This window comes from Lichenostomus cassidix, chromosome 15 (assembly GCF_008360975.1).
Source record: "Lichenostomus cassidix isolate B80296 chromosome 15, HeHo_3.0, whole genome shotgun sequence".
Taxonomy (NCBI): domain Eukaryota; kingdom Metazoa; phylum Chordata; class Aves; order Passeriformes; family Meliphagidae; genus Lichenostomus; species Lichenostomus cassidix.
The window spans coordinates 954,860-982,762 of record NC_139496.1 but is presented as its reverse complement, the minus strand read 5'-3'; the positions used below and the strand labels follow the sequence as shown (position 1 = coordinate 982,762).

At 43.0% G+C, this 27,903-nt stretch overlaps 1 protein-coding gene across 1 annotated transcript; it reads right to left on the bottom strand.

Annotated features, from left to right (window-relative positions):
- Positions 1-3,397: 3,397 nt before the first annotated feature.
- SLC15A4 (solute carrier family 15 member 4) lies at positions 3,398-26,396 on the bottom strand. Its single transcript, XM_085075372.1, has 8 exons — positions 25,783-26,396; positions 19,156-19,451; positions 18,238-18,406; positions 17,619-17,696; positions 15,173-15,341; positions 11,528-11,683; positions 7,063-7,221; positions 3,398-4,928 (listed from the first exon to the last, which is right to left on the bottom strand). Exons 1-8 carry the CDS (start codon positions 26,350-26,352, stop codon positions 4,780-4,782), a joined length of 1,746 nt encoding a protein of 581 aa, XP_084931498.1. The 5' UTR covers positions 26,353-26,396; the 3' UTR covers positions 3,398-4,779.
- Positions 26,397-27,903: the final 1,507 nt, after the last annotated feature.

The following is a 27,903-nucleotide window of genomic DNA, read 5'->3' as shown; positions in this document are numbered from 1 at the left end:
GGCTGCAGGGAATGGACCTTTGTGAGATTTTGGGGAGAGGGGAGAGTGGATCCTGCCCGTGCCAGCTGCTGTTTGGAGTGGGGATGTTTGCAGGAGCAGCACCTGAATCCCTGATCTCACATCCACAGGGGACAAATCTCTTGCTTTGAACTCCAGCAACAAACAGGCTTCTCCTTCAGGAAGCTGCAAGCTGGAGATGAGCTGAAATTATGACTTTTCAAGATGCTCCAAGTGTTTTTTCTCAGTCTGGGGAGTGTTTTTGATGTCTACTGCTTTTACTTCAAAAGGCTATTTGACCATATTCTGGTTTGACATCCTTATAAAAATATTTGAAGTGCTCCAGCACCATGAGAGTGCTTTGAAAAGCTCCCTGTAAATTATTGTAGCACTTCATGCTTTTCTAAGGACTTGAATTTGGGCAGTTTTGTGTCACCCAGAACAATCTCATCACGTTAAAGCTCCTCAATTTGATGAGCTGGAATTTCGAAATGATGGGGATCGTGCACATGTGGAATATAATTTTGGAGATTATTAAACTTTGGAATAGCACCAGTGGCAGGCTTTCCCCAGCCCAGGGCTGAGGCTGAGGCTGGGTTTGATATTAAATCACTGCAGAAAGGTGGGAAGGTAAAATGAGAGAAATTCAAGTCTGCTGGAACAGCATTTAGGTGCATCTCTAGACTTTTAATGTTCGACAGAGTTCTAGAATGTGAAATCAATTAACAGGAACCCTCTCCTCCATTTTAATTATCTCACTGTCTGCCTAACGATCTGCCCAGCACTGGGAGGGAGACAGCAGCCCTGAGCAGCTCCTCCCTGGAGCTCTTCATCCAGCTGAGCACAACACAGCTGTTGAGTGTGCAGAGCTGCAGCTCAGAGCTCTGCCTGACAGGGAAACCATTTGTCATTCTGATCAAGTTAATTGTTATTGGGACTCCAATATGCTGTGGTTGCTCATGGCATTAACCACAGCTGCAGCAGACACAACCATTGGGGCTTTTGCCTCTCCTGAGTTCAGAGCCAAATCTCCTTTTAAAAGGTGATGGGATGGATCAGCAGGGGTTGTGGGCTGGAAGGGCTGGAAGGCTCTGTGCAGCTCAGGCACTGCCAGCCCCATAGCACTGTCACCAAGGGCAGGTGACACAGCTCCTGAATGGCTCCAGAGAGATTCCCCCACTGTCAGTCTGTCCCAGGGCTGTCCCTAAGGATGGTCACACACATCTCTCAGCTTTCACAAAGTGCATTATCAGCTTGAAGTTCCACCTTCATAATCCTTATGAAAAATATGTATAAGGAGTAGAAAACCACTCAAAGAATGGTATTTTGTGTTTAATGGCCTCTGCCCTCTGCTCTCATCTCTATTTTCCCTGCACCAGGTTTGTTCACTGCTCACCAGCAGTGCTCAGTGTTGGGTTACAAACTCTCTGCTCCCTCAGAACAGATCTGTCTCAAACCACTGACTGTTCAAACAGAAAGTGTTCTGATCTGCTTCCCCAGAGGGCTTTGCTGCAGTGCCAGAGCTTGATCTGCATATGAACAAAATCACTGGGATGAGATTTGGTGTTTGAAATTGCTTTGTGAGAATGAAGAACTCTGTGCAGCTTCTAGCTCAGGTTTATTGCTAAGCTGAGCAGCCTTGTCTCATGTCAGCCCTGAGCAACTCGTGTTAACAGCAAAAATACACTAATAAAACCAACTCAGAGGTGACTACAGACTTGGGAGGGGACAGTGATGGATGTCTAAACTACCACAATTAAACTCATGCTGGAGGTTTACATAAGCAGGAGAAATGAAAAAGAACTGAAAAGGAGGGATACTCAGCAGACACAAAGGCAGGAGAAAACAGGGTTTGCTGTGCTCTTCAAAGAGCCACAATTAGATGAGCAATGCACCCACTTGATATTCTCAGATGAAACACAAACCCATCCTCCATCCCTGATTACAGCCTGCTAGGCACTGGAAGGTGTTTGCTCATCCTTTTCAGAATTCTTTACAGATAAAAGTACCAAACCTCACTCAGAGACCTCCTCTTGTATTGAACAAGTACTTTTGTGTCATGCTTTGAGTTTAAGGCACCTGGAAAAGCAGAGGCTTGAAAACATCCATTAGGGTAACTCCCTGACAGACTTTTCTGTTGCACTAGAACAAGATAAGAAGTGAATGTAAGTGAATTCAAATTGTAAAACTTCAAGGTATTCCATTAATGAGTGCTCAGTCATGAAGTTAATTGATTAGTCTTATTTCTGTGGCTGGAAACACTGGGAGATGAGATGGGGAGGAGGAATCAGCTCAGCTTTTGAGTCACTACAAGGCCTCATGCCTTTGATGAGAAGTGTCAGATTAATATTCATAAATGGCCATAATTACTTGTGCCTGGAGCTGAGCCAAGCTGTTCCAAGTAAAAATTAAATGATCCAACTGATTGCATGTTCAGCCTCATCTCACCATGGTCCTGCAGAACCCCAGTGCCCAGGTGTGCTCAGAGCAGGGCACTCAGTTCTGCCCAAATTATTATTATTTTTAAAATTATTTAGGGGAAACCGTTCTTTCCCCTAAAGAGCACTTGCACTCCAGTCTGCCTGCACAGCCTCTCCCTGTCAGACTTCTCACCTCCTTGGCAATCTACAGCTGATTCTCCTTGCATTGAAGGCACTTTTACCTATCCCTGATCAGATGGGAAATCTAGGAATGCTGCTGAAAAACTTGGGGGGAAAGTGCAATGGATTAATTTCTCTGATCAGAGAGGATCAGAACACAAACCCAAAGCTCAGAACACAAACCCAAAGGTGTCTCAGAGGAGCAGCAGTGCTCCTTGTGGAGGTTCTGAGAACATTGCAGTCCTTCAGAGCAAGGAGCACCTCTGAAAGGCAAACCTTCCTCAATCTCCCAGAACACCCTGGAGAGGCACAGCCCAGCTCTGTCCTGGCCTGGGGGAGCTTTGGGAATCAACCCCAGTTTGGTTTTTTTTTTTTTTTGAATAGCAGCCACTGAGGGAAAAACTATTTGGTCCTTGCTCTGTCCCTTGTGCAGCTTCCACTATTTTAATATTAGGCTTTTTCAGCTATAAATGGGATGTTCAGGAAACACAGCGTATGGAGCTTTAAAAACAGAATAGGAAATTAGTTTTTCCTCACAGAGACATCATTCTTTAGTTACTCCAGTTTTAAATCATAATGAGGTATGCACAGCTGAAGCATCTTCACTGATTTATCTGGGCAAGGATAGGTCAGCTTGCACACTGCTGCAGTGTCTGACTGCAATTATTAATTGTAATTAACAAGAGTTAATGGAATACCTGTGGACGTTCAGAAATCTGAAACCATTCCAATGAAATAAAGGCTGAAGAACAAAAGAGGTGTAGTACAGTTTTATTCACCTAGAAACAAAGGGTCGAAAGTCACAGCATGGAGGTTCATTTTATTTTGTAAACTCATTAAAAAGATGTCCAGGTACAAAATAAGGACATTTTAAACAACAGAACTGCAGACAAAGGAAACTATAAAAATTGAACACATTAATAAAAAGGTTTTATTTTCTTTCTGCATAATTCCTTGCACCCTCCACAGCAGTCTGCACACAATCTGAAGTACAGCTGTTAGAATCAGTACAATTCAAGAGGCTGCACATGAAGCCATTTGCTCTGCTGGAGGAATGTGTTGCTGAAAGATCCAAACCCTGGAGCACATTAGTGAGAAGTTAGACAAGACTGAAGGAGCTGGCTAAAGGCTGCTAAATGGTTATTATTGTGCACTGATCTGCTCACAATTCCAGCTCACTTTGGAAACATTTGCAATAATCCCTAGGGGAGTTCCAGCGTTAGACTGAACAGGGCTTGGCCAAAGGTAGATGTTTTCCTAATGCATCTAATGCAGGTTCAGAAATTCAAACATTGCAGAAATAAAGCCATTTCAGTCCCAACAAGTGTTAATTGTGCACCAAAGGCTACAGCAGCTGTCTGACAAGCTACTGGGATTTAGGATTCAGTCCTCAGTGTTGGATACTCTTGACTGCAAGTTTGGACTTAAATCCTTGATACACTGTCAGTAAAAGCTCAATTATAAAATGATATTCCTTTTCCATCTCTGCTAATTGGTAATTTAATTTGTCCCTGTTTCTCCCCCCAGAATGAGTCTCAGCACTGAAAATCCATGCTTGCAAGCACTAGCTGAGGTTCCTGTGAAATGCTTTGTTTCCTGTGTCCTCAGGGTAGGCTTGGCCTGCAGAGTTTCTGTGGCTCCAGTTCAGGTTTGGCTCAGAACAGTCCATGCCTCGTGGGACTCCTGAGCTGCACTTCCAGAGTCCCAGGGAACATCTTACCAGGACAAAGAGACCTCCAGTGTCTGGAGTTCTTCATTCCAGGAGTCCCAGTGAACATCTCACCAGGACAAACAGTCACTTGAATTCCTGGAATTCTTCATTGCAGAGTCCCAGTGAACATCTCACCAGGACAAACAGTCACTTGAATTCCTGGAGTTCTTCATTCCAGGTGTCCCAGTGAACATCTCACCAGGACAAACAGTCACTTGAATTCCTGGAGTTCTTCATTCCAGGTGTCCCAGTGAACATCTCACCAGGACAAACAGCAACTCCAGTTCCTGGAGTTCTTCACTGCAAGGTTTGCTGTCCTCTGGCAGCACTTAGTGCAAGAAAAGCCCCTCCAACATAAGGCACTTACCTAGATGGCAGCAGGGCAGGGAGAGAATGCTGCCCAGGCAGGAGAGCCCAGGGGGACAGGAGAGCTCCTGGCCTGGGGACACTGCCACCCCCTGGTGTCACAGCTCACAGCCTCCCGTTGGCAGCCACTTCGCCCCCCTTGGACCTCTGGTGGTCGTATTTCACAGAGACAATCAGGAAAAGCAAGAGGGTTGCTCCTTGGATGGCAGCCAGCAAAAAAAAGTAATAGTTTAACTGGCAGCCGTTAATGTTGCCTAGGAAGAGTTGGGGAGAAAAAAGCCATTAGTAGAGATGATAGAAATACAAATGGGAATCTCATCAAGTTGAAATAGTGAAGATTTTTCTGCAAAACCAAAGCAAATCACATTTCCATCCCACAGCACAGTTCGTTTTTAATCATCCAGAGCAAGGGCTGGCACTGCTGAGGAAGATGTGCACAGGATAAGGAATGTTTTCCTTTGTTCTCCAGTGCCTTAGAACAAGTAAAAAGAACATAAAGACAAAAGCAAAACATTCATGCTGTAACAGAAAAAGTTGGCAACTCCAACGATATAAAAAAAGCCATTACTGCAATTGTTTCTGAGCCTTTTATTTGGGACACAGTTTAGAGATCAGGAAAAGCCATAGGTGGCTTCTTTGTGGTTCAATTCACTGCTGCTCCCTCAGAGGTGTACAAATTAGTGCTCTGGACATTAACCAACGTTAAATTAAGCAAGCTCATTGCTACCACATCATTCCTCTGCTCAGAGCACAGCTCTTGCTGTACCTCCAAGAACAATATTTTGTGGCTCATTTCCAACACACCACAGCCAGCTGCACCATTCTGATTAGCAAACAGGTTGCACAGACTGAAACAGTGAGGTGGACATGGACCCTGACAAGCTGTTCCTGCAGCAAGCCTCTAAATGTTCAGATTAAATTCCTTTAATTACTGAAACTTGAGATTCAATTAAACCAACTTCTAATAAAACGCAATAAAATTAAACCGAGGCTTGCCTTGACATTTAAAACACAATATACATGTGAATCTCCATTTCAAGAGCAGATGTGTTTAAAGAGTAGTAATTATCCTTTATGAGATGGGATATTAAGCCCATGAAATCTTCGTTTTTGTGGGAGAAACAAGCCAATTCCATGGCAGCAACCACCCCTGAAGTGCTGGCAGAGAGGGAACTTTCTCAGGGCATTTTGGAGGCAGTCAGGGGTATCAGGAAGTGGCAGAAATAGCAGAAATTTGGGGCCATACTTATAGTTATTGTATAACATCTGATAAAAAAGCCCCAAATCAATCATTCAGACTCCTCCTGGCCCCCTCTGGCTATCTTTAGCACAGCCTGAATGTTTTACAGAGGGAATATTTGGCACTGTCTTCTCGTGGGCTGCTTCAGAAAACAAAGGCAAGAGGCTGAAAAAGAACCATCCTTAATTTGTGTGGAATTATTATGCCCCTGATGAGCCCTTACCAGCTGAATTATCTCTAGATGGAGTTGAGGAAAAGGCTGCTTTTTTAATTTTGAAATTCACTGGGGGAAAAAACTCTCCATGGGATGAAATTTGGTGAGGACACTTCCAGAAAGCTAAGACTACTTGTTACCTTCTGCAGTTTTTAAAGAACAACTTAGAACCACAGATGACAACTTGTGATTTTTCTGATTTTCTGGTCAGACACCATTCCTTCTTGGTAGATGCAAATCAAGTTGAAATGGCAAATTCTCTCAGACCCAATTTAAAGTAAGTTCAGGCTGCACTTTTAAGCCATTTACACACAGGAGGTCTAGCAGATGTTTGAAGAACTTCACACTCCTCCTGGTTGAACTAATTAGCCCACTGAGGATGGGAGGATTCTCTGAAATTCCCAAGGTGCCACCTACTGGTGCCAATAATTATTTTTAACCTCCGTTGGCAAGTCAAAGCAGGTGATTTGTTGGACTTTAGGAGTATAAATAGCTAGCAGACAGAAATGCAAAATGAACTTGTGCTAATTTCAATGAAGTCACTCGAAATGAGGAAGCTGAATAATCACTAGGAGAGAGATGGGCAAATTTTCCTTCCCATAACCACAGAAAGCAATTGCAGTGCTTTACACCAAAGATATTCTTCCGTTGCACGTAATTTGAGTATTTTCTATTAAAATGAAAATATTTGTAATTCAGGGTGATGAAATGCAGTGACAAACCATACAGGGCAAAACACTGCATGTGTGTCTCCCATGCTTTCATTCTGCAGTCACATGATTTCACACTCAGGTGCAAAATGAACATTTAACAAAGCAGCAGATAAATTAGTATTTTGAAAGTAATAACTATGTGAAGACTCAACAGTGCCATGTCCTTGATGATTAACTGCTTCTGAGGGAAACCTACTGAAGACACTTTAAAATGCACTTACCAAAATCTGTGTGGTTACTCATCCAGCCAATTTCTTTAATAGACACCAGAGCCAACAGTCCAGAGCCAACAAATGATCCAATGCCCGAGAAGAAGAAGAACAGCCCCATGATTGCACTCTGCATAGATTTGGGAGCAGCTGAATATGCAAATTCTAGACCTGGATTAAAAGAGGGGAAAAAATGCTGTTGGAGTAGCTGAGAAATGAGAGTAGATTGTTCTGCTTTAGTGCTCTAGAAATTCCAGTTGTGTAGTGAATCCCTGGCAGCTCCCAGCTCCTTCTAATTGCTTTCCAAATCCTCATTAGGGTCATCAATGTATCAACCCATTAAATGGCAGCATTTGAGACACAGACTTTGATCTTATTTATATGACATGTATAAAATCAAGAACTCTTTTGATCCAACATATTCATTTTTCTGTCTCAAATGATCCTCAAAGAAATGCATTACCCTAACTCTGGCAATTCCATGTTTCCCATCTCCCCTGTTTCCTGTTCCCTGCCTTGTGCAGTGCAGGTAGCTCATGTGAAATTCACTCTTGCATTGAACTTTTATTCCTCACAGCCTCAGTAACTAACTGGAAAGGCAGTAATTAGTTTAATTTCATTCACTTTTGATCTAGAATTCTCTGAGTTCATTGCTCGCTAGCAAGCGATTCTTTTGAAGGTTTGTGGATATAGGGCTTGAACTTTTAGCTGTCTTCACTCCAATTTCAAGCAATAAATCCAAAAAAAATGTCCCAGTGACCATCCATCTGCAAATCTGAGCTGCTGAATTTGTGCACCAAGAGAACAGGCTGGGTTAGGCTCTGCCATGCAAAGATTAATGCCCATGATTAACTCTCCTTTTTAGAATAATACTCCTGTCAAGAATCAAATGGGATTATTCACAAGAGACAGTCAAAAGCATTCTTTGCAGAGCTTTTCCTGACAGGTGAAATGCTTGTTTCAAAACAGTCTGCTTCATACTGAAAATTAATGCTACCTCATCTCACATTTTTCTTTGCCAGGAGAGCATTACAGACCTGAAAATTGCCTAACTCTCGTGTCTTGCATAATCAAGGTGTTCTTTATTTACCTCTCCACTGCTCTTTGGCTTGTGCTGCTCCAGACAGGCTTTCACAGAAACACAGTGGCATTTCTTTTCAAGAAAAGGATTAACATTTCAAACCAGACAGACCAGCCTGGCTGTGGGGAGGGAGGAGCTTTGTTCTTGTGCAAGAATCAGAGCTGGGAGCTCTCATTGCCCCACAGGCTCCTGCTGCCACCTGAGCAATGCTGGGAAGCACACTGCTGCTCTTCTCCTCTGCAGAGCCCAGCAGGACAGGCCAGCAGTGACCTCCCTGCAGGGCCAGAGGGAACTGAAACATCTGCAGCCAGCCCAGCTGGGTGCCTTCCTGAAACCCCAACCACAACTGCTGCAGAGACCCAGCTGCCAACGGGCAGGGGAGAGAGATATTTGGTCTTTCTTTCCTAGTCTTTGCCACCAATATAACAATTCAGGTTATTCAAGGAGTATTTATCTGTCCAATCTCACGTGAAGAAATAAAAAAACCAACCAGATTACACTGAGGGCATAGCAGTGACATTTTTTGTGACTTCTTGTGAAGTTATCAGGGCTGCCCCAGGTCTGAGAGGCTCAGTCACAAACTGGTCAGCAGGCACTGTGTGTTTGGTAAAAGTTAAGCTCAAGTAGAACACATGACAGGATCTGGAGCATTTCTTCTCTTGTTCATTTTACAGACAGACTGGATATGAGTGTTCCAGCTGGAAGATGACCTTAAGGCTCAGAACAAAAACCAAGATGGGTGTAACACTGCACTTTTTGCAGCAAAATAAGGTACATTTCTCAATTTGAATAACTTCTGCAGCAACACTAATATTTAATGTGGCATAAAGAGCATAAAAACCTTTTCTTTGCCTTCAGAGCTCCTTTGGCTGCTGGCAGCCATTGATAACAATTTCATGCTACTGCAAACAAGCCCTTCTGAAATCCCAGCCCCTCATAGTGTTGGCATGTGAGATTACAATTCCCAGTCAAACAAGGGTGCTTTAGGAGGATTGACAGGATAATACAAAAGATTAATGCAAAGTGTGTCATCTTTTTCAAGGTACCTCAAGTGGAACTAATGTGGCTTAATAAGAATATGCTGAGTTTTACAGTAAACAAAACCCAAACCTGTGTTTCAGCTCCTGTGATATTTAGTCCCTTTTTGCTCACAACAAACATTTCCACCTCTCTGCAGTTTTGTAACCATCAACACTTTGCTTGTTTTAAGGCTGAATTTCATAGCACAGTTCATGCCTTTATCAACTTGAATATTGAATTGGTAAAGTATACTCTGATTTTTGAGATGTCTTAAAAATATTAAGAATTATGTTTAGGTAATGATTAGAAGGCAGGGAAGAACCTTTGTAAGAAAAAATGAAATGGAAGTGCAGGACACAAAGCAATTAAGCTCTGCATAGAATTTCTGGTACATTTTTTCCAAACATTGACCAAGAGTTTTTGAAGTTATAATGCTGCTGGTGACCCAGCAATGCAGAACAGTAGAGTATTCATATAATAATTGGCAGAATATTCACATGAGAATTGTTTAAACCTTAAAGATTTGACTTCTCACGAAGAAGTCCATGAAAGCATTTGAAAAAACCAACCCTCAGCTTGAGTTCAGCAAACAGAGAATGCTTCAAGTCCTTGACCTTTCCACAATCTGCAGATAAGGTTTGCTGTTCTTTCCTTGCAAACACCTATAAACTAGTAATAGCACCTGACAGAGAAACAAGATTGTGTAAGAGGGAAAAAATTGATTTAATTTTCCATGAACATTTGTATTTCTGGCAAGTCATCTGTTGATCTGAATTAGGATTTAAGTGGCACAATCACTAAACCAACTAGAAGTAATTCATTTTACTCTTTGGATAACAATGCTAAATACAGCCTTAGTTGTAATAAGTAACTAAATCAGACAAGACTTTATCTTTGCATTTTAGTGTGTTAGCATTTGTGACAGGTACCATACACACAGAATGAAATGTACAGCAAATGAGGAGATAGGGGAAAAAAGAAAAAACCAAAACCAACACTTTTTTTTCTACTGGCCAAGCAATCCCAGCCCCTTATTTTCTTGCCTAACAAGTGTGCTGACAGCAGAACATGTGTAACCAGAAACCCAGAGGAGCAGAAGTTCTCTGTTGCACTGCTAGGGGAACAAATGGGCTCAGGGACAGCTGAACCACAGCCAGCAAATCCTCAGAATGACAATCTCACTTGACCCCAGTGACTGCCCAGGGATGGAATAACCTCCCCAGGGGAAAGGAAAGGAAAGGAAAGCAGCAGCTTCTGCCCTGAGAAATGGAAGAAAAAGAGCTGTAGGTTGGAATGGATGATCCTCAGAGTTCAGTATTTGCAAACAATTTCAACACGTGAATAAGTAACTGGAATTAAGCAGAAATGATTTTTCCATCAAGTTTTGCTCTGTTGCATCAGGTAGCTGCAGAGTTGTGCTCAAGTAGCACCTGAAGTGTCACCTGGACCCTCAGGAAGGGTTTGTTTCTGGGAACCAAGCACTGCTGCCGAGCTGTGCTGAGAGACTCAGAGCACATCTCACCTCTTCAACCCCAAAAAATCAGTCACAACAGCCACAGTGACCCCAGAGAGCTGCCTGTGCTTTCCTCCTGCTGATGAGCAGAAAATCTGATTTTCTAGCCCCATTCACCCTCTCCTCCCACTCCACTTTCAGCTTAAAAATCAGTGTGAGCACACAGCTGTCCACTGCATCCCCCAGAACACATCAAGGAATTTAGGAGCTCACATTTGTTCAAGACATGCAGAATTTGAGAAGTGTTTTAGTTTGCTTAGTGTCATGTTGAGGTATTAAAACAGCTAGAGAATAACTGATCTGGAAATAAAGTAGATAAAACTGTATAAAAATAGCTACTTCATTATTGATATTCACAAAAACTTTTCTTATTTCTGATAAGTCTTTCTAAAAGTGGTTTATTTCTTCCCTTTTCCCTCAGAAAGGTGTTTCCACTTACTAACTGACTTTCTAAACTGTGAGCTCAGTTTATAAGACCAAGAAAAAAAAAAATCACAAAGCACAAATTGTATTTCCAACACAGAGGAAGATTCAGAGGACAATACTGCATTAAAATACAAAATTGAAAGGATAGATTGTTTTCCATCAGGGCTTGTAAACATCCAGCACTAACTGGATGCCACACAGATATTTTAAGTGTTACTCTGCTTGAAATTCAGTTTTGAAAGCAAAGTCTTATATACTCAATCTTCAAATGTGCAAGACAATGGTGAACTTTGCCACTTATATTGAGCAATGTTGTATAAAAACATATTTGGGAACATTAGAACTTATTTGTAATGATTGGAAAAGTATTTATTTCCTAAGATCCCATCATTTAAGACAGACATAAAAGCAGATTTAAAGCACACCAAGACTCTTACCTGCTATACTTGCAAATATTTCACTGAATCCAATCAGCACATATTGAGGAATTTGCCACCATATTGGCAGATCTGCAGCATGGTAGGTAACATTCCCAATTGTCTGGTTTATTGTTTTAACCTTCACAATTTTCAGTCTGTTGCTTTCCAGAATTCCTGGGTGAAAGGGGAGGGGAAAAAAGCTTGACCTAAGATGTAAACACTGTTTCTCCATATAAAGAATTAAATTAGGATTCAGCCTTGCTTTGTAATTAGAAATATACAACAGGAATATGTATTTCTTTATTTCCTGACATCAAGCATTTCAGGCTACTTGTGCTGTTGTTATTTCAAGTCACATAGCTGTTCTGCCATAGAATTAGTGATTATATTCCTATTCAGGAGCAATAATGATACAAATACTTAACCCTTTTCCAGATGGATCAGCAGAGAGCTCTCATCCACACTTTATTGGGGTTTTTTAAACACAATCTCATTTCCACAAACTACTCCTTTGCAGTGTTGAACCATTTCAACTGCCACCACAGCATTCATAAATTAGAAACCCTTTTGCTTATGGAAATGGCTACAGCAGTCCTGTAGGACTCTGAAAACCCTCTGTGAATGTGATTATGACATTTATATGACACTTTTCATCCAAAGAGCTCCGAGAGCTCATTAGAGCTTGATTTACAAGCAATACATTGCATAGAAAGTACTTCATATAGAATGAAAAAGAGACATGATGGTGGAAAATAGAAGCATTTTTAGCTTGCTCAGCACAACAGTTTAGAGGGAAAAGTGAATATCAAATAATGCTGTAGGGTTTTGTTGAAGTTGCCCAGATTAAACGATTGACTCTCTGTTCCATAAAATACACAGAATAGCTAACGGTTAATAAAACTCCCTGCTTCACCCAAAAATAACCTCTATAAATGAACTCTCATCTCTTATCCTTGGAAATGAGGTGAATTTATTCATCCCCAGTTCAGAGGGGCACAGCTGAGCCAAGGGCACTGCTCCCCCAGGATGTGTTACACACTCAGCCTCCCCTGGGTGCTGCAGTGTTGGGTCTGTTGTGCTTCTGAGCCAAGAGCTGACCTCAAACTATCCCTGTTGCTGAAAAACCATGTACAGGGCTTGGAGCTGCTGCTTCATGGGCATCACACCAGGCACAGGTGATTCCATCTGCTCCCTCACCTCCAGAGGCAGCCAAAGGATGCCATGGATATTGAACATTTCAGGTGTTGGATATTTAACATTTCATTCTGAGCCCCACTGGCAGCACTTTCCATACAAACAAACCCCATTTCTAATGCATTATATCAGACCTGTTCTCCCATGTCTTCCCAAATCTGTGACACAAAACCCCTGAGGGCACCAGCCAGATCAGCACCTCTGTGCTAACAGTGCCAAATTTCTTAATAACATCAGCTTTTGAGATTGTTCTGAATTTATTCAGGTTGTTCTGAATTTATTCTTCATGTCAGGCCAGCCACTACATTTTCTCTGTCTTCCTCACTTCTCTTTAGGTGATCACTTACCCATTTCATTTTAATGTGTCTTTCTTTAGCTCTTCAGCTACCTCAGTGCCCTCTGAACTATGAAGAGCTGCTGTAATTAAAATAAAGCTGGCTTTCTTGATGTTGCCATTTTAATATAGCTGCCAAACATTTCAGAGTGGAACTTAATTAAAATGTAAACAAAGCAGTACAGTCATCTAAGAGCTCAGATGAAATTTCATTTATTTCCAGTCAACACAGAATTATTGCACCTCAAAACATCAAGTGATCCTTAATGGGTTTATACTCTTACAAAATAAGCATTGAGCCACCTAGGAGCATAACTACAATATACCAAACTTTGCCATAAATTTATCTTCAAACTGCTTCAGAATCTGGAATCTATTGATTCTTCCTTCTAGACTTTGATAGACAAGTTTCACATTTAATTTTACAGCCTTAGCAGTTAAAATAATCTTAACTTCTTGCTGTAATGGTTTAAACTCCATAAATGAAGTAGATTTTCCAGTTGGATAACCTTAAACATTGCTGCTCAGAATTCCCCATAAGATGCATGAAGCACAGCAGATGTTCATTAAATCTAATCAGTTGTATTTTAACACAGCCTATAAAATATTTTAAATAATCTAAACCATCTAATAGGCAGCCTGAGTAGTGTCCAAATCTAATGGCTGTTAGATAAGTAAGTTAAAATGGAAATATGACACAAACAAATCATTAGGGTATTATTACCATGACTGCAAGTTCTTAACATTTTCATATGTTTAAGATTTTAATCAGTATCTCTCTCTAAGGCAGAAAGGGTTGGAAGTAATAGTGTATTTTAGGAATGTTAAAATATGGCAGCTATAAATATCACTTAATGAGCAAATAAAAATTAAATTAAATATCAACCAACACCTTGCTAGAAATAAACAGATTTCTATACCCCAAACTCGTCACAACTGAAGCTATTAAATTCCTGTTATGATGAGGAGATGTTCAGTGACTCCAAAAGGTTAAACTTCCCAAACAGATTGCAAATAACCACCCAAAGAATTCACTTTTCCAGTTTCTACTGGGGAAGAGTTGGGGAAGATCAAACCAACAAAATCAATATGTTACATTTGGAGGTGAAGTGAAAAAAGCATTTGAAATTTTCAAGGATTCTGCTGTATGAAGCCATTGCCCACCTCAGCCATCACAGCTCTGTGCTTTCCCCACTGCTAATAAAGACAGATATTGCTGGTTTGAATTCCCTGCTCTGAGAGCCCACAGGTTCTATTTAAAGAGCTGACATTTAGCTCTTCTACATCATCCTCTGCTGCAGCAGCAGTGTCCTGAGAAACATGGAATCACAGAAACACTCCTCTTTTAACTTGAAATGACTTTGCTTGAAGAACTTCCCTTGCCCACAAAGTGACCTTGGCCTAATAAAGTAATTATCTCTCTCATTGCAAGAAATCTTAATAGCCACATAAAGTGTCCCTCTCCCTAAAATATAGGGTTTCAGGAGTGCTGAAATGAATTTATTTAATGCTATAATGCTTTATCAATATGTTCATTGCAGTGATGCTGGTGAAGGCTATAGATTCTGTGAAGCATTGCTCAGAGATGTTCAGTTCCACCTCAGCAGCGCTTAACAACTTTAAATCATCTCCAAAGCAGCTGATTTATGGCTCCAGCAGAGTTGCCATCTTTTCCCTTTCATGCTGCAGCTGAGCTATTTTACACTACACTAATTCCCAAACATTAGGGAACATTGAGGTAGGGCAGGGAAAACCCAAAGTGGGAGGAAACTCTTGTTCAGCCAGAAGCTAACTTGATTGTTTCAGATCATGGCAAGGGTTTTGGGTAAAATGTCATCTTTCTTATATTTGGAAGTCAGAAGGTATGAAGAAATATACTTCTTTTTAGAGGGTATATGTGAAGTCTACTTCAGGTAGGAAAAATGGTCCAATTTGATTACAAGCCTTCAAAACAGCTCAGCAAATTTTTGGATACAATCCTCTTTATGGAGGGAAATGCATCCATGAAGTCACATGCCAACTACCCCATGAAAAAACATCTGAATAAAGCAATAGTCACAAAATTTTTTGAAAAGTGTTGTTGCAATGAGCTGAATAATTCACTATGTCAGCAGATCTCAGAGTCATGTTCTTACCTGCAGCAAAGGCAGAGCACATGACAAAGAACATCCCAACTGCAATCCTCTTCAGCGAGGAGGGGAGAAGCCCATTCCTCTTCAAAATGGGATCCACCAGTTTGTCCTTCAAGGGTATTAGGAGCAGGATAAGCACTGCATCAAACATGGTCAGCCAGGCTGCTGGAAACTTAATGGGGAGGTGACTCAAGTTAGCAATTTCATACTTAGGAGTTGATTTTTACTATAATTTTACCAAAAAAGGATTTTGATTGAATGCTTTGATTCAAAATAAACCCCAGTGCACTGACAGACATTGGGAAAGGGCAAACAGGAGTGTTTAAAAGCTGAGGAGAACATTCAGCTGCTCAGGGCTGGAGCTGGATGATCTCAGTGTCCCTTCTGACCCAAACCAAGGTGTGATTCTAAGAATATCCAGGATGACCAAAGGGCCTGTGGCCATCTAAAGCTGTGGCCACAGTGACAGAGCAAGACAAGCAGATTCCCTTAAAGCTCCAAACCTCAAGCATCTCAAAAAGCCAAACCCTCAGCCTCTGCCACAGTGTGGGCACACAGCTCTCACTGCAGACAAGAACTCCTTTTCACTGGTTTAAAATTGGAATCATGATCTAGTTCAGCTGCACAAAAATATTCAGCAGTTGGATCCATGAGGTTGTGTACATCACTTAGCAATCGTCACACACTTTGAAAAAGGCACTGAAATCTGCTGAGTTCATCTAAATCCTGCTTATTTTGAAACTTTGCAACACTGTAATTCTCAATTTTGCTCCCTCTCCCATTCACCTTTTCCTTTCTTCAAAAACCACCCCAGCAGTAAGCTGTGTCACAGCTTGTCCAAAGAGTCATTTGTGCAGAGTCAGGGATGGAGGAATTTTTTGTCATTGCTGAATCTGATAGGAAGGAAGAGAAATACCAAAAGCCTCTGGCACTGCTGTATTTCCCCCAATCAATCACTTGGGTTTGGGGTTTTTTTTGGTTTAAAATGAATGGTTTTCATTTTCTCCCCTATCAGGAACCTGCAGATTAAAGGGCAGACACATATTTCTATTCTTTTCGTATCGAAAGGAAATATGTCTTTTTTAGTGTGGGGCAGAGGTGCCTACAAAAGCTTAAGGGAAAACCTAGATCTGACAAGGTACAGCACTGCTCAGGAAAATTAAAATGTATTTGAATGTTGTATTAAAATGTTGTATTAAAATGTTGTATTAAAATGTTGCTTTTCCTAATGACCTCAAATCACTACAGAAAGGAGATTGCAGGTCAGCATCCTCCAGCTAGGAAACATAGCAAGGAAGAGAGCAAAACCCAAATGAGCTTGTTTGGTTTATGCTGTTAATGCTGCTAGATGGTAACAAAGAATTTCAAAATAAAACAGTACAACAAAGGCAGTGCAGAGAAAGGAGCCAGTCACTCTTATGCAAGATAAAAATATCATTATTTAGAAGTATCAAGACATTGTTCCACCATCCTTGCCTCAAAATTCTGTATATTTTAGTAAACACTGCAAACAGGCAGCTAACTTTCAAATCCACACTTTTGTAGGAAAAGTGGCTACACAGCATGAGTGGTATTTAAAGTCTTGTCAGCAAAAAGAAGGAAAGCCATTATTTTTTTGAACTAATTTAATTAAACATAATGCTCTACTTACAACTTGGAAACAATTCTAATGCCCAGAAAGGGAGTAAAAAAAGCTCAGTTTGAGAACCAAAGCTCCACGTTCGTTTCTACACAATAAATACTCAGACTGACAATACTTTTATTTTTAATACTGAGTCTGAAAACAGGATTCTGAACTCCTGTGTGCATTTTGGTAAATAAAAAAACAATCTACTTCTCTGCTCCAACTGACAGTGTTGTAACCAGACAGTCACATGGTTCACAATAGCACAAAGTACATCTGTTAATAACTTATATTCACACTTTTTGGTTTTACTTCTCTGTACCATTTCTGCAATCACATGATGCCAGCCTTTCTTGAAAAATATTGATTGAACAGCTTCCTTCAATATGCTGAACTGGCTCAAGGTGAAGTGATTATTGATTGAGCAGTATAAAATAACAAATGTGTCTCCAATTCCAACTACTAATGTATCAGTTAAGGATGGATATTCCTACAGGGCTTGCAGGAATGCTTCTGTGCTATGAAAACTCAGGGCATGGAGATTGATAAGCTTTCTGCAAAGGTCACTTTGGCCACTGAAGGATAAAGAATGCTGAGTGAGATCAGTGAGAGTTACCTGAATCCATCCAGAACAGGATGCTGTGAACTCCACACAGCTGTTGGGGTGACAAAACCTCTGGCATGTGCATCATTTCCTAAATTCCCAAAGGCTGAGGCCACTGATCCCCAAAGCACCACCTGAGCATCCCAGAATTTCTGTACAATACTGATTAATTTGCATTTCAGCTAAAGGAAACATATTTTGCCTTGTTTTGCTCTGCTTACCGTATGGATAGAGTTGGTGTCATTTGATATCTCAGGAATTTTCAGATGGAGACTTTGCAATACATATGTTGTCTGCATCTAGCATTGGGAAAGAGGAGTTAGATCACTTGGAGAGGAGTGCTGAGAGCAAGATCTTTTTTATAACAATTAACAAAGAGGTGAAATGCTAATAGAACTGAAAAGAATCATTGTTAGAACATCACAAGATGTTTTTAAACTTTACAGTTATTTTTACTAAAAGCACAAAGTATCATTCATGTGTCTGTGAAAACAACTTCTGCACAGTATTTTTGCCTGAAATGTATTTAATGTCTGAATCATCTCAACGAGACAGAACCAGAAAATTAAAATGAGGTCTAGACCCCTTACCCTAACCTATGTGAAATCAACTGCAAGATGAAACACAGCACAGTATTTAAGATATGTGATAAGTCTTAACTACAATTGTGATGATTTTCTTTTCTATTATTAAGTCAAACTATTATTTGAGAGTATTCTTAGTAGTCATTTTTCATCTCTCAACTTCAAGGTGAGTTTCATATTTATCAGAGAACTCCCCCAAAAAATGTTAAATTAGCAATTACGTCAAATAGAACTGTAACCATTTGGAACTACTCACTTGAAAATACACTGTCCAGTAAGGTATTAAAGCCAAAAAGACAGGGATAATCTTGACAAGAGCTTTGACATCTTCTACTTTATCTTCTCTGAAGGGACCTCCCCGAGACAGCTTGGCCATCTCAAAGAGGCTTTGCTTGCGAGGTTGCTGCAGCACTCCCTGGCCTTCACTTGGGGAAAGAATTTGAAATGTTTCGTTAAACACAACTGGCAATCTTGTTTTCCTTATCAAAATCTGATAATGCATTTCCAGAACAAGTCCCTCATGTGAGTTAGAGCAACACAGCTGGGCCAGAATGGATCTCCAGCAGGTGGAAACACAAGAGAAAACCTTATTTCCCATCCTCCCCAGCCCTAATAGCTGTCAGAACTCAGAATAACCTGTATTTTGTGATAGTGCCTGTTCAATCATTGAATTTCACAATCTAAACACATGAAACCCAGAGGAGTGACATCTGACCTGACATCTCTCACCAGTGATTAAACTCAACCACCACTATTCCATGGGCAGCTCTTAAGAGTGGAAAAACTGTGGCTCCCCATGAAGCTACTTACAGCATTAAATGCATCTGAGAGTGCTTTTCAAATCAGAAGGCATCCACAACCATATCTAACGGAGAAGAAAGTTAACTAATACTTAGAAGCAGCACAGTTACATTGCATTTGCAGAAACTCAGGGCTGGCAGGACACAGAGCTCAGCTGAAAACATGCTGTGGCTGCAGGGAGATGCAGGGATCTCCAAGTGTGCCTCTCTTCCAGCCCTGAACTCCCAGAAGGTATCTCCAGGATATTCTCCAGTTCTCAGAGCAAAGCTGCACGTTGTCCTGCAGTCTGTGGTGTGACTTACTAGCAGCTAGTCTGAGCTAAGAGCTCCAACTCTAGGCTGATTCTCTGAACTGAGAAGAGTTCATCACAAACCTGCTGGCTGAATGTTCCACGTGGCTCTTCTTGGAGCAGCAAGAGTAGGTGAGGATTTTGAACATGTCTGTGAAGGCACTGCCATCAGGAGGTTTGGTGATGAAGAAGCTCTGCCCACACAAGAAAACCATGAAGGAAATGCCAATGCAGACAGTTGGGATGCTGTAGCCGATCACAAAGCTCACGTTCTGCTGGATGTATGCAATGCCTCCCAGGGAGAGGAGAGCTCCCAGATTAATGCTCCAATAAAACCAATTAAAAAATCTCCTTGTGGCTTCCGGACCTCGGTCCTTGACCTGGAAAAGATTAAAAGGAACTCGTTCAGTTTCTGAAGGAAATAAAGCTAAACAGAATTAGAATCTCTGAATTAGAATTCAAACAGGTTGAGTGCACTGAAGAGCTCAGGTTGCATTCAGTCCCACTCTAAATGAACTGATTGAAGTGTTCTGGGCCTCACATGGTGTTTGATGAAATAACACCTCAGTGAGCTACACCATTAGGTGAGTAACCTTCTGGAAGCTCAGCCAGGGATCAAAAATCCACCCACTGCTGAGATACAGCTTCCCCTAAGAGGTCATGATTATTTCTACAGCCCTGACTCTCATTGGGTCATTGCTCAACACAAAGCTCCCTCAGATTAACATCCCACAGCCATCAGGAGTTCAAGTAACTATTTTTTAGTGACAGAAAGTTAAGCTACCTAAAAATTCATGTATTGCCACGAGTGCTTCTTCTAATTGTTTACACATAACAGTTAACTCTATTCCATTTTCTAAGCCTCAAATGAATACTTGGTAATTAAACAACAAATTTAAACTTTAACACACTCCTAATGCCTCTCATCAGAACACAAACTGAGGACTTATCATTCTGACCTTTAAAAAAAAATTAATTAACTTTGGGTTGCCTGAGGATCACGAGGCCCCAGTAAGTATTTATCCCTCTAAGTCAATGCTGTTCATAGTGTTATTTTTCTGCTTGAAGCTCTCAGTGTCTCTGCAGTGAAAGTAAAGACATCCCTGGTTTACAGAATTATCCTGCACAGTTTTCACCATCACTCTTTCTTATTACCTACTGTAAGTTACACCACGTTTTGTAATTAAGTCCCAGGAACCCAGCATCACCCAGAAGAGGTGATGTAAGAGAAACGATGCAAATTAAAATTTGAAATACAATAAAAAGAATCCATAATACTGCATCTGTCAGTGGTTGATGACTGAAAGGCCATTAACAGTGACTAGCAAGTCACCGGTCTTGCTGAGTCAGTTATTTTTCATTTGTAATTGCAAATTTCCCCTCCTCACCTGCCACATCTTCAAAAGATCCATGTTCAGTGTGCAAAATGAAAAGCAAGCTGTGTCTTGAAATGAGTTTTTAACACTGTCAGTTCTGATTAACAGCACAAGCCCATCTGTACCATTTAGCCAAGCCCAACAAAGGAAATGTTAAGGGATCTTTTCCTGTGCATAGTTAATAGCATTGTTAGGCTATTATCAGGTATGTCTCTCAGAATGTCAAAAGCAATCCTGGAAACTAAACCCAAGAAACTCTTCCTCTCCAACTTCAACTTGGTACTGATTTCCTAATTTTCACAGCCATCAGCTGCAGCAGTGTATCAATGCAGGAATTCCTCCTAAATCCCAATGAGCAGCAGGATATTAGCCAACAATTAGACAGAACCCAGTGCTCCAACTTGTGTAAAGTGTTAGCAATCTGTTTGATGAAGTTTCCATTTCTTCATCACAAACTCTCAGTTCTCTTATTTCTGCCAGGAAGATGACTTCTCATCCTCCCTCTTCCCCATGACCTCGCTGACATCTCCACAAAGCAGAGCTGGGGGAAGAAAGCAAACTTTGATGCAGGTGAGAACAGGGAAGCACAGCATGATGTTCCTATCAGGCATTATCCCATTAGCTCCTGAGAAACTTCCTGATGCAAGGATGGCTTGTCTGTGCTTAATCAGTGCAGCAGCTCTGCTCCCCACAAACCTGGGTGACCTGCCTGTGACCCAGGGCAGCTTTTAGAATCCTCAATATCCCGTGGCCAAGAGCTCCCCAGGTAATTACACAGTGGGAAGAACTACCTCCACCATATGTATATTTGCACTAAAAATGACATCACAGCCATGTCTGAAATGACACCATGGCATTTCACTGACAAACATTAATAACTGAATAAAAATCACACTGCACTATCTGGTGGAATATCTTCTCAAAGGCAAAGAACTATGAAGATGTCTTGTCAAAACCAGAAAACACAGTAGAGTTAAAAGGCAATTCTGTAGTGCTTTTCCAACCTCTCACTGGCTGCCCAGAATATCAGCAATATTACATTTACAGCAGATCACTAAAGTTCCCCCTCCTGGCTGTTACCTGAGCTGTGTGACAGCACAAAACATCTTCATAAGCAAACCCTACATTTTCATAAGGAACTAAGAAGAAGAAAACCATGTCAGAATTTTATTATTTTACTTTTATCAAGCAGGAGTTGTTTTCTCCATAACTGCAGGAGTTCTCCTTTCCCCCTCATGCTCGCATTATTTTCAATCACCCAAGCAGAAAGAGAAATCTATCACTCCCTCTGCTCAATTTGCTCTGTGCTCAAGCATAGCAGCACTCTGCTCCCTCTCCTTGTGCTCCCAGCACCACCAGCTTCCCTCCAGCAGGAAAAGGATGAACATCACAAGCACAGCTCCTGTCAGCACAGGACACACCAGCTGGCTAAATGCACTGCAGCCCTCTAAATTTGGGATACAAGGTTCCCAGCTTGCAGCCAGAACAGAATTTTAAGCACAGCTAGAAAAAAGAATGGGAGGAAGAGTAACTGGATTGTTATTTACAAGCCCTGATGGAAATGTCTTACAAATATGGGACTGGCAGCAACTTGCAGAGCACAGCTGTCCTAAGGTTCACACTCAGACCTCCTTCTGACTTTGAAGAAAGATGATCACTTGCTCAGTTATCCCTCCCCTGGATTTTTCAACACCAAATCTTTCTTAGGAGATGATCCAGGTGCTAGCCAAGGCAGTCTGTACAGCTTGAAAACAGTATCATACAGCTCAAAATCTAAGATTCTATTAGATTATTCTGATTTTTACATGAAGAGTCAGGAATCTAACCAAACATTGCTTTTCCACAGATCCTGTGTTTAGATGCTTTGCTTCATCACAAGGGAATTTCCTACTCTCACAGTTTCAAAGCTTTGGTTGTCCACAAGATTTGTTATTTTTGCTGCAGCTTGTGTCTATCTGGTGCCCAACATTCCACCACAACTCCTCATTTCTGTCATCATCTGCTAATGATCTCAAGTATTCCCTAAACCCCAAGGTTTCAGAGCTCCAGTATGTCTCACATCATGACAGATCCAAAGCTGGGACCTTCCACCACTCACGGGAAAGGAACAAGATCATCCCGAAGTTCCTGACAGCAGCACTTTTCATTTATTGCAGCAATCAACTGACAGTCACAAGTGACAAATGGGACAAACACACCTCTGTGAGCAACCACACACCAGAGCAAGGATGGAAACACAGAAACTTGTCCACATCCTTAGCCTGCAAAAGAAAGTACAATGACAGAGTTCTGTGCAGTCAAATCACAGAATCCTGACCCTCTAATCCATCACTACAGACACCACTCATTCTTTGAGATCATCCGAGCTACAAAGTACTATCCAGCTGCTACATAATTTCAGTTTTTTACACTAAACTTTGGCAAGTGCACATCTAAAGTCTGCTTCCTCTCCCATCTATTCTGTTTCTGGCAGAAACAAAACCAAATTATTCCTGGCCATGCAAATGCCACAAGTTGTTTCAAACTGCTCTCTGCAGAGCCTTCCATGTCCACAGCCTCATAAGAAGTCCAACAGCAGCAAAAACAAAATAAGCTGCAGTTAGGGACCTTCAAATCTTTATATGTGGTTCCCCATCCTTATCCAGAGGCTGGAAAACCTGAGCTCTACAAATAACTAAAGGCTGAAAATCACTCTAAAGCCACCTTTACAGCAGCAATTTCCAGTAGCAACTGTAAAGCAACCATCTTAGCAGAGCTAGAAGATGTCTGGCAGTTCTGGCCTGATAGATTTATTGGGAAAAATCAGTTTTTCAGAGGGAAGGCAGAGTGTGGCTGAAACATGACCTCTCTGATCACCATACCCAGAGAGATGCAGCTATAATTAGAGCAATGATTATGGCTGCTGCTAGATTAGGAGTCTGCTGCTATTCTGGCTTTGGGGATGAAGCTGAACCAGCTTTCCCAATAATGCCAACCAGCCCCATCGTTTCCTAACTGCAGAAAGTCACAGAGTGCTGCATGGAACAGGAAGTGACAGCAGAACAGTGGCGCCTGAAAGGGGAACTGGAAAGTGCCAGGTTGGGGATCACATGATGAGAAACACTATTCTGAGAGCCATCAGCTCCCGTTTAGAGCAGCACGATGATCAGTCTGCAGCTTCGAGAAAAACTGCTCTTTTACAACCACGGTTGAGAAAAGCTGGTCTGGCCCAGCTGGGAAGGAACTTTTTTTGCTAAGCTGACTGGCAGAAATTACTCAGTCCTAGCTCTGCTGAGTCCCTTTAACAGCACTTCAAAAAGCATTTATCTAACTAAAGTAAGAAACCACAGCTTTCAACTTTAGTGAAAATTAAATATTGCAATTCAGCTTCCAATTTTCCACATGATTCTCCTAAATTAAAAAAAAAAACAACCAACCTTCATTATATTAGAGTTCTCCACTCAAATTCTATACACACATTAAAGCTGAAAAATTCACACAGTGATTTTTTAAGAGATCTGCAGTGAAATGTAATTAACATGCTGCAAGGTGACTGTGTGAACTGAAGTACATGGTACACAATTCCTACTTTAGTAGGAATTGTAGTTAAGGGTAGTTAAGGGAAAGAGGCCAAATGTTATCAGCAGAAATCCAGCCAAATCATGTTTGCATTGTGCTCTGGCCTCCCAGGAATGTGGCTCTGTGAAACAAACTTTATTCTCACATATATATATATTTATATATATATTTATCTCCCCAGCAGGTTTCTGCATTCCTGTGCAGGGAGAAGGAAACCAAGAAGGCCCCAAACTGCACACCAAGGTGAGTGGCATGCTGTAATATATTTAACTTTTTTTCCTCTTGTAATATGTTTAACAAGAGGAAAGCCAGGAAAAAAAAAAAAGGGGGGAAATTCAGTCCTCAGCAGAGCTCCACTGATTATTATGGACCAGAAAGGAGTATTTCTTTTGCTTCCCCCTTCATAAATCACTGTGAATTATCTGCAAACCCAGCCAAAACCTGCTCTCCTTGAAATCCTGGGGGAAAAGCCTTTACAAAATCCAGCTACACTTCCACTGGCAATGGCTCTTCTCTTGCTCTGTTCCTGCCATTATTTATCTCTCATATTTAACTTTCATAAAGCGTTCTGGGGATAAGCAGTCAGTTTTGAAAAACACCTTACAAGATAAAGCCATATTAAAGCTATTTCACTTGATGGGCTCAGGCTGCCTCAAACAGAACCAATGCACTGGGGACACACAATCCTGGGCTATAATAATGTTTTACATTTATATACTGCCTTTCACCCAGAATTCAGAATACAGGAAATGCCAAAGAATGACAAATGCAAACTGCACAACAGAGAGCAAGAGGTACGTTTGGGAAGGTTACTGTGGAAGATCCTCCTCCCTCTTACAAAGAATTCATGGCATTTCTGACACCTGCTCTGACCAGAACTCAGCCAGGAAACAGATGTGCAACTGGATTTTCAGTGTAGTTGGAAAAGCTGCTCAGTACATGAGCACCCTGAAATTCTCAAGTTTGTAAAGCAGAAATTCCATTTCAACATCCACAGTCAGCATACCACCTTAGCACAGGACTGTGAAAATTTAAAGTACATTGAATGGAGCATTCCAGTTGCTGCTGAACTCCAAGATGCTTCCCAAATGTTTTCTGTAAAGCCAGTGGGTTGTGCAGTGATGATCCACTGAATGAGGTCAGTGCAGCAGATCTGGATAAGGTCATTTGATGTCCTTAGGAGCACAGCCCAGGTGATGTTTAGCACGTTGAGAGCAGCTTCACCCAGCATGTGATGCAGCATTAGCCTGCACAGAAATACCACTCCAGGGCAACGCAGTGCTCAAACACCTGAAGTGCAAAACCTGTTTGTTGTGTAGCCTGGGCTTATCACAGGATGGTGAAAGCCTGACATGCCTTACAAGGCCTGTGCCATCCTCAGAGCTAAAATGTGTGTCCTGTACTCCATCTGGTGAGCTCTGAGCTCAGATTCACTGGGTATAAACTCACAAGGGAGGATAATTAACAGCCCACTTAATGGCCATTAGGTATTCAATCCCAGTTCTCAAGATGGTGATGGCTTAGCCAACTGAGATAGCCCAGCCAAGGCAGGGGAACCAGGAAACCAAAGGGCACGAGGGATCTAACACCCCACAGGCTCCAGAACTGTCCCAAAGAGAGGACAACTTACTAACTGGCATTACACAGGGAACTGAGCTGCACGGTGATTCCATCCGAGGCTGAACGCCCAGAGAGATCAGCCAGTCAGGCACTGCCCACCCCCCGAGGCAAGCCCTCTGCCCCCCTGGGCTCCCCAGCAGCTCCATCCATACTCGACCTGGTCGGCCCCGAACGGGGTGATGTTGGCCTTGACCGAGCCGACGCCCAGCCCCACGAGCACCAGTCCCACGAAGGTGGCGGCGGCACAGTAGCGGGTGGCTCCCGCCTGCGAGCAGGGCGCCGGGGTGGCGTTGGCGGCGGGCGAGGAGCAGTTCTCCACGGGGAACAGCGGGATGTCCCCGCACAGGCCCTGCCGGGTGTGCGGCGCGGCGATCACCGGGAAGGCCAGCATGCCCAGCAGGTACAGCGCCATGCTCAGCAGGATGGTGCCGAACTTGCCCAGCAGGGCGTCGGCCAGCCAGCCGCCGAAGGGCGACACCAGGTAGGTGATGCCCATGAAGAGCAGCAGCGCCTGGCTGGCCTGCGCGCCCTCCCAGCCGTAGGGCGGCCCGTTGAGGAACAGCACCAGGTTGGAGGTGATGCCGTAGAAGGCCACCCGCTCCAGCAGCTCGGCCAGCAGCACGGCGGCGCACGCCAGCCGCCGGCCCTGGAAGGCGCTGCTGGCCGGCCGGCCGCGCTCGCCGCTGCTGAGCAGAGGGCTGCGCTCGCTCGGCTCGGCCTCCTCCATGGCCCCGCGTCCCCCGGCCCGCCGCGCTCCGGCCCGCCTCACCCAGCCGCGCCCGCCGCCGGGACAGGCCACGCCCCCGGCAGGGACGCGATGCCATTGGCAGAGGGAGCTGTCACTCTGCCTCCACGCGGCCCCGCCCCCGGCAACGGCGCCATACCATTGGTCGAAGGAGCTATCGCTCCGCCCAGCGCATCGTCACGTGGCGGGGCGAGGCACGGCGGGACGGAAGTGGCGGGGCCGAGCCGTGAGGGAGCCGAGCCGTGAGGGAGCCGGGCCGGGAGGGAGCCTTGGCCGCGAGGGAGCCGGGCCGCGAGGGAGCCGGGCTGTGAGGGAGCCTTGGCTGGCCGCTGTGAGGGACACGGCGAGGGACACTGAGCGGGACAGCCTGGCCCGGCACCCCACAATGGTGTCCTTTCCCCCTTTGACTGGAGTGCCGGGCGGGAGGGCTGCAGCAGGGCAGTGGGTTTTCCCAGAACCCCAGACCGTTTGTATGGAACAGGAGCTGTGCAGCTGAGCCCGTGCAGCCCCTGCCAGGCACGGTCACCCGGAGCAGGGCACGGCAACGCCTCAGGTGGGTTGGGATGGCTCGGAGAGGAGGATGCACGGCCTGCTCAGGCAGCCTGCCCAGGGCTCTGCCACCCGCAGTGTCAGTAAGCTCTTCACGTCGAGGTGGAATTTACTGTGTTTTAGTTCATGGCCATGGCTGCTCATCCTGCCGCTGGGCACCGCAGAGTGGCACCAGCCTCCTGCCACCCTCCTCTGAGGCATTAAATGCATTAATAACAGCCCCAGCTCCCGTGTTCTCTCAAAAGAGAGATGCTCTGCACCCCAAATCATCTCTGGGGGCTTTTTATGGTTATTTAATACTGTAGTTCTAGACTGTCCCACAAGGCCTTCCAGCAGGAAAAGGTGGTAAATGCACTCTGTAAAAAGCTGTTTTATGTGTTTGGAAGCAGCAGGGCGTGCCTGGTGACTCAGGGGTGAGCAGCAGCTGCTGGGTGAGGACATGCAGGAATTACAGAGCTGCACGTGGAGAATGAGCACTGATCCGAATGGGACACAGTGTGTGATGGAAATGGGAAAACAGCAATTAGTGGGTGCAAGATTAGAACCCTGAGATGGGGATTAGAACCCTGAGATGGGGATTAGAACCCTAAGATGTGCTTCTGTCATCTCACGTGTTGAGGTAAAGGTTGTGGAAGTATGGAATTGTCTCCAGCAGATCTAAAAGTCTTATTTTTGGTTAGCAGAAAGTGGGGAAGACATTCCTGTTTGTGTGTTTTCCGTGGAAAAGTTAAATTGATTGACATCACACAGTTCCATACCAAACGTCTAGATGTGACTTACTCTGGAGCTGTGTTGGTAATGGAGCAAGCAATGCTTGTAAAAGTAAATATATTTAATAATGGGGCTTTGTAAATAGCATATGCCATAAAAATGACTCATTAAATATATTTGCTCTCTTAACTAGTTAACAAATTTCATGACAAAGGACAATGAGGAAAAGGCTGTACAGACATCTCTTTGTGAACTACTGTAACATGACTGATT